The 20,008-nt window shown below is 32.2% G+C and overlaps 2 protein-coding genes across 2 annotated transcripts; one reads left to right on the top strand and one right to left on the bottom strand.

Moving 5' to 3' along the window:
* The first annotated feature begins 1,109 nt into the window (after positions 1-1,109).
* Positions 1,110-9,392, top strand: LOC124934227 (rab3 GTPase-activating protein catalytic subunit). The gene is made up of 22 exons (XM_047474725.1): positions 1,110-1,378; positions 1,642-1,685; positions 1,771-1,834; positions 1,928-2,042; positions 2,129-2,196; positions 2,279-2,376; positions 2,511-2,682; positions 3,192-3,408; positions 3,749-3,875; positions 4,136-4,245; positions 4,370-4,462; positions 4,557-4,688; positions 4,836-4,969; positions 5,253-5,330; positions 5,427-5,479; positions 6,219-6,396; positions 6,484-6,555; positions 6,665-6,704; positions 7,078-7,343; positions 7,648-7,825; positions 7,939-8,150; positions 8,875-9,392. Exons 1-22 carry the CDS (start codon positions 1,316-1,318, stop codon positions 9,175-9,177), a joined length of 2,817 nt encoding a protein of 938 aa, XP_047330681.1. The 5' UTR covers positions 1,110-1,315; the 3' UTR covers positions 9,178-9,392.
* A 789-nt stretch (positions 9,393-10,181) lies between these two features.
* LOC124936322 (protein FLC EXPRESSOR-like) lies at positions 10,182-13,363 on the bottom strand. Its single transcript, XM_047476809.1, has 4 exons — positions 12,756-13,363; positions 11,125-11,282; positions 10,925-11,007; positions 10,182-10,530 (listed from the first exon to the last, which is right to left on the bottom strand). Exons 1-4 carry the CDS (start codon positions 13,349-13,351, stop codon positions 10,483-10,485), a joined length of 885 nt encoding a protein of 294 aa, XP_047332765.1. The 5' UTR covers positions 13,352-13,363; the 3' UTR covers positions 10,182-10,482.
* Positions 13,364-20,008: the final 6,645 nt, after the last annotated feature.

The following is a 20,008-nucleotide window of genomic DNA, read 5'->3' as shown; positions in this document are numbered from 1 at the left end:
AACTTACAAAACAATTCAAACTGACAGAACCTACCCAACAATATGTCATTTTATAATTATGTGAAAAATAAATACTAAATTTATCTTTTTTTTAATATTTTATTATATTACACATTCGACCAAAACACATTCAATAAAAAAAATTAGAACCTACCCAACAATATGTCATTTTATAATTATGTGAAAAATAAATACTAAATTTATCTTCTTTTTTTAATATTTTATTATATTACACATTCGACCAAAACACATTCAATAAAAAAAATTAGAATGTGTATATCTTAAAATATATTTAATTTTAAATAATATATCTAAAATGTCAGTAAATATGATTTCATTTACAAACGTGTCAAATTAAAACGATAAGTTAGAATATGAAGACAAAAGTTTTGTCTATTTAAGAAAACTTCAAACGGATAAAATTGAGACAGTTCGAACCTTATATGACACAATTTAAAGTTTGAACTTTAGTAAGTTAAAAAGACAAAAATTAAACTCCAAATAACCCGACCTATTTCATAATATTTTAATATTAAAATTAATCAAAACAATTTACTTATTGATTTCAACGTAATGAAAAAACATATATGTAGAATTGTAGGCATCAAAATAAGTCTCTATTCATAGCAAAAACATTTTTTGCCATGGAGCTCCAGCGTTAAATATTTAGTCTCACTTGCTTCAAGATATGATAATTACGAAATAGAAAAATGTATTAATAGAAAGTTATTCAATTGTATAATAAGATTGAGATAATTAGAACGTAAACTAAGGAGATACAATTATCAACATATTTAAAAGATGAACAGAGGGAAGAAAGTGTCGTTGGCACTTGACACAAGTTTTTCTTTTTCAATTGAATGAGTTATTTTATTTTGGTTGGACTCTTGCATTCATTGAGTTGCATAATTTGTATAGAGAAACTCAATAATTTTAACGGAAATCAATTAATAATTAATATGTTGTTTTCAAATTTATAACAAGATGATTTTTCCAAAAGTAACAATCTCAAGAAATTACAAAATGTATTGAAAACATTTAACGCATAAAAATATGAAGCGCCTGTAGCTCAGTGGATTCGACCCCTACCTGGCGCGTTTCCTTTATGCTTTTTTTGGTTTCATGTTTATTTACGAGATCTCTCTTTCAGATCGCTAAATCATTCATTCACTTTACGATCTCATTCATCACTTTCGATTCTACAATTCCAATGATCATACCTTCTTCTTCTTCCTCAAATTGCTCGTTTCTTCTATCACAAACAATTTGATGCGATTCTTTTGTTTTGATTTACTTCATTCAATCCGTTTTCCTCATGGATTCCTCAACCAAGATGAAAGTTGTAGAGGAGAAGGAGGACGACGATCAAACAGAGGAGGTAAGCTCAAAATCATTCATCACTCCCTATATGTTTAATCAATTTGCTTTTTGTAAGCTTCCAACCATGTTGTAATATGTAAATTTCACCTGCGAACTTCAAATTGAGATTGGGTTGTGAAAATTCAAGATAGATTAGAAAATGGGGATTAGTTATTATCTGTAATTGAAAAACTTTGTTGCATAAAGATGGATTATTTGATTGGTTATAGTCTACATTGGTGTTCTGACTACTTTCGTTTATTCCTGTAAATCTTGGTGCAGTTTGAACACTTTGATGATTTTACTCTCGCGTCCTCATGGGAAAGGTATCTGATATTTATATCTGAAAGAGTTCCAAGTTCATGTTACTTAGTTTCATTTACCTCTTATATAAAATGCTCTATCTTTCAGGTTCATATCTGAAATAGAAGCTGTTTGTCGTCAGTGGTTAGCTGATGGTCCAAAGAATTTGTTGGTATGATTCATAAATGATGAATATGATTATGCATTCCTCATATTTAGCTATGTTCATAAATATTATTCCATTTTGGCAATCATTTCTTCATAGCATAAAGGAGCTGTTTCTTTCAACTCTTCCAAGAGTTTATATGCTGTTAAGTCTGAGTTGAAGTATGCTGCGAAAAGCTATAGCCTGGAATACTACTTTGAACCTCATAATAATGGTGGGCCTATATAAATTTATTTTTTCCAACTTGCGAATACAAGTTATTTTCGTTTTCCATATTCTAAATAGTGTTGTTGGGTCCAGGAAATTCTGAAGACTGGAGTTGCCATATGCATGATCAGCAGCTGTCTTTTGGAGTGAAAGATTTCTTGGTATTGATTATACTCATCATCTTACTTCTTACAGAATGCTTCCATTTGTTCTTCTCTTATAATATCTGGTTTTATTTTGAAGGTTGTAACACCTCAAAGTGCAAGTGGTGTTGTTCTTGATGCACCAGAGGCTAGCAAACTTCTGAGTGCAGTTGCTATCGCTTTGTCAAATTGCTCGAGGTGGGCCTGCTGATGAAATTGTGATTTTTTGTTTCCATATGAAAGCAAGTCCAGTCCAGATTCATGCATTTAATTAATAAAAAATAAGCATTTTTATTCTGATATGTCTAATATGTTGTATACTATGTCTTCAGTCTGTGGCCTGCATTTGTTCCAGTGCATGACCCTTCTCGGAAAGCTTACATTGGCATCCAGAATATGGGTACAGTTTTTACAAGAAGATTTGAGGGAGATCATATTAGTAGTCAGGTTCCCTTGAAATTGATGCATTTGGAGGGACTCTACGAGTTATTTGTTTCTAAATTTGTAAGTTCCTCTAACACAGTTTGTACGTTTTTTGCTTAGAACAACAGTTTATACGCAATTGCTATATTTGTTTATTCTACACCTTCAAAATTTAACCACCGTTGAAACTTGAGAGAACCATATCTTAAACAATTGGCCCATTACAAAAAGGTTCAGCTGCAACCATCTTGGTTTTGTATGTATGATTGATCTTCTTCTATTGTTTGATTTAAATATGATTAACATGTATGGTTATGTGATACTGTTGTCATTTCATTTTGGGGTTATGAATTTGGGCATGTAGAACATGCAACAGCAAGTCACATTTATCAGTAACTTCCAGAATCTTCTTATATAAATCATTGAACAAGTTACTTGCTATTCCATTTTTTCTTTCTCAAGTCAAAGTGTTGCATCCTTACAGAATTTTATATATATAGGTGTCAGTCACAATAAAGAATGCACTTGGCACTTAGTATATAATTTGTCCTTACTATATTTAATTATGATTTCTTTGTTCCACGTTGAAGGCCTATTCTACATTGGACCTATCAATGCATCTTTTCAAGGTTCATTTTACAATGAAGTCAACATACAGAACTTTTCCATATGGGGATGACGATGAAATACCAGAGACAGACCTTGATATTACAAATACTCAAAACGGAGCTGGAACTCGTGGTAGAACACAATGGGATGATGATTGTCCATGGAGTGAATGGTATACAACTGAGGATCCTATAACAGGTACTTAACTTGATTTATCAAAGTGAAAATTGATTCCAGTTGTTGGCTATTATATTCTCATATCAGATATTTCTAGGTCAACTAGTCGAACCTGTACTTAAGCACAACATGCAGGCATCGTTACGCCAATCATGTTATAAACTATACATTCTTTAAATCTCAAAGAATTTTTCTCAAATTGTTTGGGTAAACCCTTTGTCGGTGAGCATTTTGTTAGGTTGTAAGTAGGTAAGGTTAGACTTAAGGCAATATTGTAGAATAGATAATTGTAGATAAAAGGCTAGTTATAAATCCTAATTCATAATCTGGTTTGTAACATATGTTTGTTCCTTGCATGCAGGAATCAATTTGATTGCGATATGGTCGGAGAGAACAGTTGATAGTTCGCTGGAAATGGCTGAAATGGAAAATGCCTCACCTCATGATGCTGGGATGTGGTTTATATTCCCTGATTTTTCAGAAAGCTTGTAAGAAGCTGTTTCTTCCTTGATCTTTTTAGTCATTTCCAGAAGTTGATGTGTACATTTGTTGTTTCAAAAAAGCAGTTATCCAGGGTAGTTGTAGAGTAATAACTTGTAATAAGAATTTATTTTAGTTGTTTCCTGATGGTTGCAATAGATCTAATTCCCTGATAATAAAAATCATTCTCTTCTATGATATTTACATTAACACAAATACAATTTATTCTTCCCACTGAGTTATATGACATAGTATTATCTGTTTTCAGCACTGATGGTTCTGTGGGAAACTTGATTGGATTTGCTTCACAATTACGGCTTTTGGTGAATGCACTAGATATGTCCTTTGAGGCTCAATTCATGGAAGATTTTGTATCAGGTCTGAGGATTAGTCAGTATATTATTCATACATTCATTCAGCATCAAATGCTCCTATTGTTGATCGCTGCTCTAGAATACATATCAATACAATCTTTCTTTTTGTTGCATTGTGTTTTTAGCAGCTGAAAACTCAGGGTCTGATAATTTGAAGTCCTCGGCAATTATTCCACCACCAACTGTTCTTGATCGCGTACTCAAAGATATATTTCATGGGGGTTAGGTGTCATTTTATTTTCAAGCTATAATAATTGACGCAGCTTATTGATAAAGGTCACATAAAATTCTCTGCTGCCTTTTTTATATTGTCAGTTGTAGCCCCGTCCACTGATTCTACTGCTAATGAGCATAAGCATTCTCGAACCATTAAAGGCGCACCACTTCAATCACTATTTGCACAGTTCTGTCTGCATGCTCTTTGGTTTGGAAGCTGCAATATCCGAGGTATTGTATATTCTGTAATTAAAGTGTTCTGTATGATGGCAGTTTTTGATAAATAAGAATATTGTCAAGGAATGTTTACCTATGGACTTCTTCTGTCTGTGTAAGCTTTCTAGACCATTAAGCAATATCTTGTTATGTGTGTCTCAGCTATTGCAGTACTATGGATAGAATTTGTTCGAGAAGTTCGCTGGTGTTGGGAAGAAATTCAACAACTACCGCGGATGCCAACAAATGGTGTAATTGACCTATCAACATGTTTAATAAACCAGAAACTTCACATGGTAATTGTTCAGATGACTTTGGTAGCCCTAGATCTTACTTGATTGTGATTGCATTGCTAAATCAGGAGGGTTAAAAAGCTTTTTCGATACAATTGTTTTTTTTTGTGACCCGACTTTGTTCCGGGAGTGGCTAGCATGATCCCTCACAGTCATGACCCTCATTTAAATCAGAGCATTCTTAGTGAGAATTATTTTTTTTGTTAGGCTGTTGCTAATGGAGACCAACATCACAATGTATTATAGGAGTTTTGGATTTTCATATTTACTTTGTAACTTTGTTCAGCTTGCTGTATGCATACATATGAAGCGTCAATTGCATCAAGATGGAGAACGACATGATTATTTCTCCGCTGAAGAGGAGGTCCGTCTTACAATGTGGCAAATTCTGCTTTTGGGGGGTTCTTTTTAAAGCTAGTTATGTGTTTTAACATCTGTTTTTGATGTGTTTTGATTACAGGAATTCAACATGATGAATGAAGTGAGTGAGACCGTTACTAATGAAGAAGAAAGGTGAACTTAGAATGTGAGAGTTCTTTTATATATTGTTATGGATTGTGATGCTTCTTTCCCATTGTTTGATATGTTCCTCTTTCTGTACCATATAGATGGTCCACTTGTTAACCTTTGATGGTAGTATTTGCATCAAGGGAGGAACTATTCTTTGGATAAAACTGGCTATTACAAATAACTCAGATAGTAATTGAATGTAATTTTTTTAGTGTTTACATTGTTAGCACCTGAAAAGACATAATTTCAAGCTGTATATTTCTCTCCTATAGCTTATAGTTTCATATCAACGTTGGACTTCATCACAATAGATGTGTGTTTTACTGGCCTTTACTAAGTTCTCAAACTTGATGAAAAAATTGTTAAGTGAATGGCCGCAATGATGTTTATAGTGATGACTTATGATTTTGATTCTTTTGTTCATGTTCTTCAGGAGAATCCGATCCTTCTAACAATTCTAGGTTTATTGAATCTTAATATGTTTTTTATTTGGAACTATCTCTTGAAATTATATTTTGGCAATCATTGATATAAATAAAGAAGAGAACAATGAAACACTTGTTCTTCTAGTAATTATAATTGTAGGCCATTAGTACTTCTACCCGTACATTCCTTCTGAATGCATTATATGTATCAATTCCAATTTTTGCTAATCTTTGTTTTCTTCAGCACCTTAAGATTGTTGAAAAATGCAGCTGGCTAACTTTCTTGTTGGTAATTTTTTCTTTCCATCGGAACATAGCTTGAATTCATGCTCAGGAGATTCTAAAGCTTCTCTGTTTAGCTCGAAGCACGAAGCTGAGGACACCGTGAATTCTAATATTTCAAGTTTCTCATCGCATAGTAGGAGAGGATCAGCTGATGTTTCAGATATGATGCTTCTGAACTCCAATAAGAGGATGCATGTTCCACTTACTCAAGTGAACTTCTCCATAACTTATTTTATAATTACCTTTTCTTCATCGTAATCTATGAATCCATGAATCTTAAATTCTCCATTTTTGTAGGATCCACCTCTTATGACAGAAGACATGCATGAAGAAAGAATACAAGCTGTTGAAGCTTTGGGTGATTCATTTGTAAGCATGTCTATCTGTGTGCCTTCATTGATGAACTCATTGGTTTTGTCTTGTTTTTGATATATATCCTTGGAGGTCCTGATGTTATTTATGTATCATCTTATTTCAGAGTTTTTCTGCGCAGTTGGAGAAAGACATACTATCTTCAGGTATTGATAATTAGTTGTTGGGTCTTTCGGTCTTTCCATTTTAACTGTTTAAATAGAATGTACTTCAATCAGGGCTGACCACATATATTCCAAAAGAAGCAACTTTGATTGTTATAGTTATGGATTCATTTTTTGATAATATAATGTGGTAAACATGTCTAAATATTACAGAATCAAAGGCTTATGTCATATGCTTAAGAAATCAAAGGAAAAATAGAAAAGAGAGAGCACATTCAGTTGTTTTAAAATATTAAGTATGTGAATAGTATTAATATCTTCAAAATGTCCATCATGGATAATACAGTATTTTTACTTTTGGAGAATTTTTGTACTGTAAATGAGCTAAATTTCCATGCAAAATAATCTGAACCAGATATGTCAGCTTTCAAAGCTGCAAACCCAGATGCTGTTTTTGAAGATTTTATCAGATGGCACTCACCAAAAGATTGGGAAAGTGAGGAAAATGATAATTTGGGTAAATCTTTACAAGACGTAAAAACTAGATGGCCTCCACGTGGAAGACTGTCAGAAAGAATGTCAGATCATGGAAATTCATGGCGCAAAATTTGGAATGAGGCGTATCCTTTTCCAGCTTCTGAGCAGAAGCCACTCATGGATCCTAGCCGAGAAGCTGAAAAGGTGAATTTTGTTCATTTCTTGTCACATAAATTTTTCTTCACATGACCCACACTATTAGTTCAAGTGGTAAGAAAGAGGTTGAGGTCTCAGGTTCGATTCTCACTAAGAACATTTTGAATTAAGTTGGAGTCTTGACGGTGGAATGTCATGCCTCCTACAGGGAAAAAAACTCCAGTCTAAAAAAAATACCAAGCTCATTTTTCTTCATGAATCCTGAACTTTTAAAATGACTCAAATTACTTTCCTAATATAACATTTGCAAATGGGTTAATACCCGCTCTGACGTCTTGAATGTCTACAACAGATTCTTCACTATTTTGAAACACTACCGCCTCATCAGCTGCTAGAACAAATGGTTTGTACTGCTTTCAGAGCATCAGCTGATACTTTAAACTTGTCAAGTTTTGGTAATTTGAAGCAAATGACCACCAAAATTGGCCAACTTTACCCCACAATGGCTTCAACATTGAGGCCTTTGCAAGGTTTACTTGTCTTTTATCATACTACACTTTCTGCCTACATGTTCTTTCGCCATCTTGACACATTCCTTGTTAGAAAACTAAAAAAGTTGATATTCTTTTGTTGCTTTTTTCAGCAAATCGCCTTTCTGGCAAGAGTGAAACCATTGAAGACATTAGAAGGCTTTGTTCTGTTTTCGAACATATTGAGAAATTATTAACCGTCGCAGCATCTATTCATCGGAAGTTCTTGCAAGCACCTCGACTGGAAGAAGCAATTTTCACCGATTACTTCAACTTTTACCTTCCAAACCTGGGGACAGGATTGGTTGAAGATAATCTTGATCAGGTAAACAGATTGCCCTACCCCTCCTTTTTTCTTTCCTGATGTTGAAACTTCAGAGTTATCAAATAACTTATTTAAAAATATTTGAATTAAGCTAAAAAATTGACTTATTTTAGTAACCTATTGTTCATTTAACTCGGTTATAGTAAGAGTGTCCAAAATACTATTTTCTTTTTCTTTGAAAGGATAATACCCTTTTCATTAATTCATATATTTACGAAATTCACAGATATATAGTGATGATTTAAACAGTTTGATACAAGTTATAACTGAAATGAAATGATCATAAATTTCACAACACAAAATAACTCGAAGAAATAAACACTATACCTCCACAATCACAAAAAACTATCTAAAAATAAACTCCAAAAGACCGGGAAGTCTGCACAAAATTAAGTACCCTTGGCTGGGGCATCCTGACAGTCAAGTATTGCCTTTCGGTCATGACTCTAAAAGACAACTTTAAGCCTGTAAACTAATCAAATTACGTAACTATCAGGGGTAAGATAGTCTTTAAGTACTTTACTGATATTACTTCCAACATTTTCAAATCAATTTCTCAACTTACATATGTCAAGTATTTAAAATTTAGATATCTTTATTTGATTTATTAAACATTTAAGTTTTTAACACTTAAAAGTTCAGTATTTCCACATTGATCTTAAAAGTAGTTTTGTTTTCCATACTCAGCCATACATTTAGGCTACTTGACCTTGGAATTATGCAGGAACTGATAAAGAAACAGCAGCGGGTGAGAATGCAGGAAAGAGGGGTGATTTCGAACATGTTCACACAGCCAACAGCAAATCAGTCGTGGAGGAAGGTTTTAAGTATGGGCAATCTTCTCAATGGTCACGAGCCCGTACAAAGAGAGATTGTGTTCGCATTACGGGACAAGGTGAGTGGCAGTTATTACGCAGCCCGGAGCCCTAATGAACTGCAAGAAGAGGAAATAGAAACATACAGAATGTATATATCGGGGACATCCAATGATCTCCATGTGGCACTCTCTGTTGCATCTTGCGATTGAATATGACTACTAATTATTGAAGAGCAATGGTTATTCTTTTTTCCTTATTCTCAATTGTACTTGAAGGTTGTTAGATTGAATGTTTGAATGTTTTGAAAGTGTCTTATTTATGGTTTTGGTTCGATTTCATGTGCTACTAATTTGATGTATTAATTTATGCGCTATTTATGAGAATCGGTTTGCATTCATTTATTTACATAGTCTTGAAATGCTTAGTGAATTTGGTTTTGGTTCGATTTCCTTAATTTATGCGCTATTTATGAGAATCGGTTTGCATTCATTTATTTACATAGTCTTGAAATGCTTAGTGAATTTGGTTTTGGTTCGATTTCCATGTGCTACTAGTTTGATGTATTAATTTATGTGAGAATCGGTTTGCATTCATTTATTTACAAAGTCTTGAAATGCTTTGTGATGTTTTTGGTAAATGCTAGATATATGATCCTGCAATGTACAAATAAATTTGATAGACCAATTTGATTTTTCGGTTTTTATTTAAAATTGTTATTACGCTCTTATTTCTGTAGTTAATACCTAATACATCGTATACGACGAATATTTGGCAGATATATGATCTTTATAGTGTTTAACTGTATCTTAAAAATTTTCAAAAAAAACGATTTAATTCAATCTGAGATCACCCCTAAGTGAGACTGTGCCCAGTGGACCAAAAGACTCTTTATAGAGATTAACCGACATAGTAAGGCTGTATCTTCAATTTTCCGATAACCTAAGTGAGACCCTGCCGAGTGGACCAAAAGACGTATCAAAAACAAAATGAATATTCAAAAATCATATAAATTTTAATAAATTGCAATTTCAATTTCAATCCCTGAATTTAAAAGACAGAAAAAACATCCAAATTTGAATCAATCTCCAATTATAATTTAGAATTAAACCAACCAATTGCCAAATATATCCTTCTCACATGATTAAATTGAACTGCATCCCCCAATGGTGTCTATGAAAAAAATGGAATTTTCACAAGATTATTTAAAACTGAATCAAGATGAAGATTTCCCTTTTTGTTTTCTGTAGTTTTATCGTCTTTCAATCAAACAAGTAGACACAGTTTCCAACAATTCAAAACTGAGATGGCAGTTTCAGATTGTAAATTTCTCCAAAAAAACACCCTCATTTATATATCAACAGTCGGAAACCTTTTTTAGGTTAAAAAAGTGAAAAAAAAAATGTATTTTAAAGACTGCATTTGCATATACCCCAGCCCGGGTTCAATCGATCAGCCATTCAGCCCAATGTTAGCAGTTATCGAAGTCATGCCTGGCACTAGCAAACCTCGTCTCCTCAAGATACTTCTTCACTATTAGGGTTGTTTCCACTTGGGTTCTGAAACTGTGTGAATACAAACAATACAATGGTTAGCTTTGAAAAAAAGAGAAAGTCATCTTTTTCCTTTTTTAGCATTTTTTTAGCACAACGTCCAACCGCCATGACCCACTTCAATCAAGGTGCTTTAAGTGAGAATTGAACAGTTCTGAGACCTCAGTCTCGCCTAGTTCAAAATTCTTTCCACTTGAGCTAAACTGGGTGGATCAGGATTTGTGCGAATTACATTATATAAATGCATAAACAATAGTGTGTTCTTAATTTCTTATGTTCAAAAGCATCCCCACATTATCCGTGTTTTGAGAGGTTTCAGGGACAAGTTGTTAAGTTTTCATATATACTATAAAATATCCCCTTATTTAATGCACAAGAGTTAACAAGGAATCAAACTAGCACACACCTGATGTCTCTCATATTGATCAGGATTAGAATTCCCAGCATATGCTAATTCATGGCTACCATGGCTTGCACCATATCCAGGATCTGATTACAAAAAGGAGAATGTTTGCGTTCAGTTTCAAGCTCGAGCAGTCTGGCTAGAGAAATGAAGATCTTCTTCATAAACAGGCATTACCAAATGAATAAGTAGTTATAACTTACCAGGTGCTGCTGCTGCATCTCTTGCTCTCTTTTCAGCATTAGCCAACTTGGACTGAAGCTCCACAATTTGTCTAGCAACAGAAAACATATGTTTCTCCATTATGTTCCTCTGTCTAAGGTTAATAGCACAGTTCTTCTTTTCTTGTTCAATGGCCAATCTGTTCGTGAAATGAGAGATGAATAAGCATGAGAACATGTTTTCTGCGTATAAATAGGTAAGAAATGCTTTATTAGTAGTATTAATGTGAATTTATCTTTCCAAAATTTATTTTAAAGAATGCGATGAGATGGACGATCATCATTTTACAGTCAAGGGAAAGACAAAAAGTTAGATTCCAATCCTATGCAAATTTCTCCTTTTTTGATTGAAGCAAACGTGTGGAGGAAGAAACCATTGATCCTATATTTTCCTACTTGCTTTTCGCAGAATGTCCTTTCTTTTGAGCTCTTTCTATACCGTCTAGAACATAATGAGGGGGACGATCTTCCATTCAGAACTCATAGTCGTCCCTGAACACCATGATATCCATTGAGCCCAAAAATCAGCAACAGATCAAGGCATGACACACTAAAAATTGAGATGCTTTGAAGTGTATATATAGTAGGCATGACTCACTACATAAGCAACATCGCTAAGGCAAAACCCTTCCTTACGAGTTTTTCAAGGGTGAGAACTTCCCCGTTAATGGCCTCCCAAGCGAAGAACGAGGTCTTGGAAGGGTATTGACATTCCAAACTTCCTTCCAAGGGAACCAGACGATGTTATCTTGAAGGGAGAAACTTAGGGTTGCCTTTCAAAGAAAATTCAGTCATAACAATTTTATTTAGCTTGTTAGGTTTTCATCCAACCTATTTAATGAGAGTCACTACCGCCAAATGAGTGTCCAATTTCTAAGATTACTTCAGTCAATTTAATCACTTTTTAATATTACAATCCCTAAACTTACCTTACCCACATTTTACCATTTTCAATCAAATAAAATCTTCTCTTTCACAAATCTCAAAATACGTAAGGTCCACGTAACCAGTAGTTACTTAAAATGCTCCATAAACGTACTGATATGGCAGCATAGATCAATTTATTCTCGCAATGTGTAACAAGAGGAGATGGGAAAGGAATGCTTAAGCCCTTAAATGAAAAGCACGAAGAATCTCCATTGTTGAGAACAGTGTAAAACCTATCGATATTCAGCTAGGTCACCTTATTTAAACTACAGGGTAACATCTATTCAAAACAACTTGGATGACTAATTCACATTCACAAGCATTTCTTTTTCATTATTTAAGATCAAAGAGTATGAATTCAATCATTGGAATTGACTTAATCAATGAAAATAACAATTTGGTATGAATTCATACACCTCATTCTCAAAACCTGAATTTATGGGTAGTTCCTAATAAGCCTCTAGCATGGCTGAAATAAATTCTTCAAGATCAAAATCAGCAAGTGATGGAAAATTTGTTGGGATTCTTAAACTCTTGATGAAATCAATATTGATCAAGAATGTGATGAACCCTTTTCTTGTATCAATCACTCTTTATTGAAGAATCAAAAGATAAAGAAAGATTGATGATGATGATGATTCATGTTAGAATGAGAGATAATTGGAGAAAATCCCAGAAATGATTACCTTCCTTGCAAGATTTCACGACGCACAGCCTCAATCTCTTCACTAATCTCAACTCTTTCCTTGAAATCCGATCGAACACGTAACCTAGAAAGTTCTCCATGAACTGCTTCAAGCTTCTCAGTTAACTCTTGCTTAACAGAGCTAAGTTTCTGAATTTCAGCCTCAACATTACTCAACTCCCCTTTATGAGCATTCATCGATCGGAGTTCAGCCTCCATCATTATCGATCGCTCATATAATTCCCTCACCTGAGTATCTCTCTCCCTCTGCACATCAGAAGCGACTGTCAACAACATATGATAATCCTTCTGGGCGGCGCTGAGCTCCTGTCTGAGCGCAAAATGGGACGCGGCAATGCGCTGGTTATCAACGAGAAGAGTTTGAATCTCTCGTTGCTGAGCTGCGATTCTCTCATCGATAACGACGTCGGCGTTCGAAGGGTAGCGGTGGTCGACGGCGTTCGGAGGGTAGCGGTGGTCGCCGGAGTTCGGAGGGTATCGATGGTCGCCGGCGGCGACGTGGGCGTGCCTTGATAACGGCGGTTCTCGAGAATGTCGGCGATGTGTTTGCCGTTTATCGCCCCTTCCTCTAGCCATATTGCAGTCCTTGACCACACTGCAGGTTTAACTCATTTCTTATACAATTTTAAATTAAATATATTTAGAAAGAATTATTTTTTATTAAATTCAATTATTAAATATTATAAAATAATATCTATAAAATGTTAAAATTATATGAACAATTTTTAAAAAAAAAAATCTAATATATTTAAATAAGAAAGAAATAATTATTTTTAATACATACAAATAAATGGAACTAATTATAAAACAAATACCCTAATTCCTATATATAGGATAGCCTATTTTTCATAATAAATGTTTGTATTTTTTTCATCAATTTTAAAAATAATATATGCGTAGAAATACTCTCTTGTTCACAATAATGCGTGTTATACATTATTTTTTCATCGATTTTAAAAGTAATATATGCGTAGAAACACTCCTAATTCACAATAACGTGTGTTATACGTTTATATTTTTTTCATCGATTTTAAAAGGAATATGTGCGCAGAAATACCCTTTATTCACAATAACGTGTGTTCTACGTTTGTATTTTTTCATCGCTTGTAAAAATAATATATACTTAGAAACATGGTCGCTCTTAATCGGGTGTGGATCAACTGTCCCGCTACATGTTTCAATTCAAGTCTCCTTCTTTAAAATTCTTCAAAATTAAAGAGAAAAAATAATTTTTCATTTAAAGAAGAATTTAGAAGGATTTTAAAAAAGTGGACATGAATTGAATATATGAATTGGAATATGTGTGGGACAACAAATTCAGTTCCACCTTGGTCACCCAAAATCAGAAGAAACATAAAAATAACATTAGTAAGGTTTAATCCCTAAATCTATATGTGTTAATATGTCATTTAACTAACAAGTTGGATTGTTTTTGTGTAAAATAATACAAACTTATTATATTTATCTAATAGTATAATAACTAAAATATATTTATCTAAAACTTATTATATAATTATTTTAAGTAAAATATAATAATAACTTTTTTTTTGGCTTAGGCACCCAATTCTCATAGTCGGTATTACATAGAAATATTAATTATTCACATTACCGTGGTATACTTACAGTCTTTCTTTTCAATCAATTTGAAATGTAATATATACATTGTCAAACTAATGGCGACTAGTTTAGAAAATCTAGAGTAATTTTTATAACAATGTAATTAAGAATCTTAATCGAATAAATAACTTAAAGTGGCAAAGATAGTATGTAATAAAACAAATATTTTGGGTGAGTCTTACCTCTTTATAAACCTTGTTTTGGAGTATATATTGGGTATTTTGTTATGCTTTTTTAATTTATCTATATTTGATATATTGCAATACTTTGAATTAGTATGAATTAGATATTGATTCCTAAAAAAGGCCCAAAAGAATAATAAAATATATTAATTATGAAGGCCCTTTTAAAGGTTGCCATCTCAAATCTTAGGCATTATAATCATATGATGATTGTGTTTAGTTTAGTTACTCTCTAATAATTTGAATGACCCAAATCTATAAATAAATAGTTTTTAAAGAGAATTAAATATGAAGCATCTACCCAAAGCCTCATGTAGTGGAAAATGATTGAATAATTACCAAAAAGAAAATGAGTTTGGTACATAATCCATCATTGGCTTTTATTTTTCCTCATGAGTTTTTTAGGAAAAGTTTTAAGAAATTATTGAAATTGTTTTGGTACAAATGAGCTATGCAAAGTTTTTAGTTGATCATTAAAAGTGTTTTATTTTGATATTACTATCCGAAGTATTTTCTCGAAGAGTTTTAGACCGTTTTATCTAATATTTGATTCTATTTTCACCTTCAACAAAATATGATTGTATCTCAGTTGGTCAGAATGTGAGATTGTATTGTATGATCTTTGTTGTCGATTTTCTTATTATTATATTTGATGGGTTTTTTGTGTGTCTACTTTTCTGTTTGTATATATATGTTTCGTAGTCGTTTTCTTCTTTTGCATACGGTCATTTAGAGGTGGCACATATATATCGACAATCGTTGACATGTGACGAAGAATCAAATAAAAAATTACAAGAGTTTATAACAATTCTAAACCGTTTAAATGAATGTACATTTTTTTTAAAAAAAATAAAGTAAATAAATTATTCTAAACTAACAAGTAATATCTTTGATTATTCAAATAAATAAGTTATTTCAAAAGTTAATGAGTACATGTTTATTCTTTTTATAGTGATAAGATATGATCCCAACAAAATTAATTTTTTAGCCCATTGACAAAGTATATGGTTGGTCCAACAATTGTTTTTGAGGAATAAAATGTACATTATTGTTTACTAAATGATTTAATCAACTTTCAAATATTAGTTATGATGTTGGAGACTTCTCCATGCATGATGTTAGCTCATGAGTGGATCCTGTCCACAATAATATTGCTGGAGTCCGACATGATGACCACCCTTAATGTCCATTTGTAATGTGATTTTCCATCAACTTGTCCTAGGTAGGATGCCATTTCCTTATTTTGTTACAAGAAATGACCTAATTTGAGAGTTTGACAGCTGCATTTGGTAGATTGTTGTAGCGTGTGGTTTTCATTTTGTTCGAGTTTTTTAATATTTAATGAATCCTCTCGTCACATGTAAGTTGTTTTTGTATGAATTGTTTTTTAAAGAGATCTTCTAACTTATATTTATGAGTTTAATGCGATGTTTCAGGATACATCTATTTTTCTTCTTCTATTTTAACATTGTGACCTAATATAATTTGTAATTTTAAATTCTTTAATTTGTTCCTTATACATTTGTATGTCTTCTATACAGATCGTTTTTTAAAGTACTTAAATGTTCGACCAAGAATGATTTTTAACATTAAGAAGTAGTTTGCCTCACAAAAGATGATTTTTTTAAAAAAATTTATTCGACCTTTTTCTAATTTTCAACCAAGAACGATGTTCGATGTTCTTCAACAAGTCGACAACATGGAAACATTCAAACATCAGTGATCCCAACACATTTTATCATATCTTATAGGAAATTGTTTTATTTATTTATTCATGATACATGAAGGTAATAGTAATTATGAATAAAACCAAATACAAAAACAAGTTATATTATGTGTTGACACAAGTTTAAACCTAAACTGAAATCAGCAAGTCGAGATCAAACAAAGATAGTACAACATCCAATAATCGTAAAACATCATAGAAAAAAGGTTAATCTGTGAGATTTGTTCCTTTTATTATTGTTAACTTTATTAATACATTTTTTTTTTGAAAATATTGGTGTTACTTATTTTGGATATATATATCTCAATTCTCAATGATATTTTGCAATTGACTATATACCCACCATTAATTATGATGATTAATAGGTATCAAGTACATAGTTAGCTAAAATAAAAACTAATAGACAAATATCACAACTAGCTCAATAGTATAACTCGAATAAGTGTCAAAAATCTTAGATCGATCTGAAAGAAGAATATTAATAGAAGAGAATTGAGAATTTATATATATGATGTCGACTCAAAGAAAAAGAAAAGGCATATAATTCAGTATGATGATTGCTTTGAAGAAGATGTGTTCTAAAAGTAGAAGAGATGTTGGGATAGTGAAAGACAAAAGCATATACACCAATCCATGTCTAAGTGCTCTCACCTCTCTATCACACATACAAAAAGATCATGACTTGAACTCTAATAATTAACATGGATTCAAATAATCCTAATGACATGCATCATGTCATTCCTATCAAATCCCATTCCATTCCTTATTAATTACTTGTTATTATGGCTTCTTTTACTTAATAAAATATATTCTTAAATAATAATAACAAACAAAAAAACAAATATTGGGACCGTCGCTTTTCATCGATAGTGAGTTCCCCCTATTCATCGGCCCTCAAAACATCAATCCCATCCCACTTGCAATTTGTGGATGAGCTTCCATTTCATTTTGAGTCATCCATTTTTCACGAAACTTTGATTATCCAAAGTGAATGCATGAGAGGTTCACGAAAACTAGCTAGGGTTGCATTTTGTATGAGGTCTCGGTTTTCACCACTCCACTACCGATGAGAATACTCACTCGTCTAGAGATGGAAAAGAAATGATTTAAGGGAACAATTAGTTTCATGAGGTACATGTACAAGATATATATCAAAGGATTTTTAGTGTCAGCTAGAAGTCACACGACGAGTTTCAATATGAGCAAGTCAAAATTCTCGACAAGATCGTGAAAATGAATTAGCAAAAAGTCAAAGATCGAAAGAGAAATGAATATACAAAAATTATAGCAATGTAAATTAGGATTGGAACGCTAGCTACATTGAAGGGAGTCAAGATCTATGCCGAACTTGAATCACTCGTTTTTTAGACTTTTGTGGAACTTTTGTGACAACTCATGTAATGTCTTGTACTAAATTGTTTATGTTGAAATTTCATCCAAGTTTTTACAATCTGCAAAATTTTTGAATGAATGATTATTTTTCTTTAAATAAACAAAAATAATAATACTCGATTTGGATTATGATTAAGTGGCAACTAGAGTTTTGATAGTCTTCTTTAAACCAATAAAATGCCATCAATCACCATGGATCAAGACTTTTGCCATACATTTTAAGATCATAAACTTTGATGAGACAACTTAAATAATTATTAGATATTATTGATCATATATGATGGACAATTGAAGTATACATATACTCTTAATCTTACAAATCTTGATGTGGATATTGTTGATTGTTGTCAAGGAAGAGTGGCAAGATGGAAAATAGAACATATATATTTGTGTGGATGTTAAGCACATTCTTAATTTATAATCATACTTATATAGTGTACACTATTCATTATTATTTTTGTGTGGAAGCTAGGGTTAAATAATCATTTCATTAATCACGATATCATGATTGCGACATCGTGCAAGAAATTAAGTTAGATAGAAGCCTCAAGTTGTTCAACAAATAAAAAAAAGAAGGATTTGCCAAAACATTTTTAGCTAATCCAAATCGGAAGTAAATACGTACTTTTTATCAATACGAGGTCAAATGGGCAAATGAACGACTGTTCAGTCACTCAAGATGAATGATCCCTTCGACTCTTGCTTTTGGACAAGTGTTAGAATAAGTAAATTTTTTAACTTACTTGTTGTCGGCCCAAACCCGATGCCTAATTTGGTACACATTTATATACTATTGAAGCTTAGCTTCTACAACTTCTCTCTTGTCAAATTTATTGTTCATAATTTCACTTTCATCTTATCAAACTAGGTTTTTAGATCTGAATGGTGAGTGGTTTCACCCTCTAATTTCAATCCGACTTCTAATGAAAATACACATATTACTCTCTCTTCATATAAACCAAATAACAAACTCAAAGACGGATCGATGTACATAGCTCTATCATCCCCAAAACCGCGAATTCAATCATTCCATACTAAAAATAATATTCACACATGCAATTTGGTAACACCCAAATACAATTAAAATCCCTTGTCGTTTTTTTTTACAGTACTGTTACGGTATCTTAAATGTTCTATGCGTGCACAATTTGAAATTGAACATAGTCTGAGCCTTGAAATATTATTTTTGTATTTGATTCCTACTTTTCATTTTACAAGTATATTTTAACCCAATATTTTGTATTCCTTTTCAAATAACCCAAACTTAAGTATAAGCTAAATTTCAATTATTTAAGCTTGTGTTTTGTATTTTTTTTTTTCAAATAACCCTAGATAAGTATAAGCTCAAGGTGAAAAGAAATATTTTAATTACATAACCCAATATTTGTTTTTTCAAATAAGCCAAGATTAAGTATGAGCTCGAGGTAAAAAGTAAGTAGGCATGCAGTCAAAAAGTGATAATAATTTATTATTAATTAAGGTATAGTCTTTTTGAGTCCTAAAGCTAGTTTGATTTTGGTTTTTATTATCTTCCTCTTTTTAAGAATCAAATCACTTATTTTATCGATTAAAATATTAAAATATTTTTTTTTATTTAAAAAAAAAACTAAAAATCCAAATAATAATTTTTTTAAAACAAGATTTTTTTTTTGAAAACCCTAAAAAACCCCATCTCTAATAACCCATATGAAACAAGCCCCTATAAAATAGACCCTTCAAACCCTCATCTATCATCTCTCTATCTATCAATCTCTCTCTCTCTTTATCATATGAATGAAGAAACTACTTTCTGCATATTAGAATCTGTAAAGCTCAGGAGGGATAGCGCCATTTATATATACATATGATTGATTATGTTCATGTTCATGTTGTTATGAATATTATTACACATATTCATTTCATCATTGATCAAGATCCATCAATCTTTAACTTAAGCGGCGCTATCTATCCTGGGTTTTCTGGATTCTTATTGTTACTGCTATATATTTCTTATAACTTTTATCAATGGTGGTAAGTTAATCAAAACTATATTTATTGTCAAAAAAATTTACATCTTCTTGTTAATAACACTCAAAATATCATTCTATATTGCATGGTTTCTATACATATATATTTTAAATATTAAGTCATTCATTTGATTAGTTCATTCTTTTCCACCTTCTCTCAATATTGGATCATTCTATCCATCTAAATAACAAAAAAATACCCAAAAAGTAAAATGGTCAATAAAACTAGCTCTTGAAAAAAATAGGTCAAACAAAGATTTTATCTAAAACCCAAAAATGAAAAACCCTTACTAAACTATATATCAAGATT

This window comes from Impatiens glandulifera, chromosome 4, assembly GCF_907164915.1.
Source record: "Impatiens glandulifera chromosome 4, dImpGla2.1, whole genome shotgun sequence".
Taxonomy (NCBI): Eukaryota; Viridiplantae; Streptophyta; class Magnoliopsida; order Ericales; family Balsaminaceae; genus Impatiens; species Impatiens glandulifera.
This window is presented reverse-complemented; position numbering and strand designations above follow the sequence as displayed.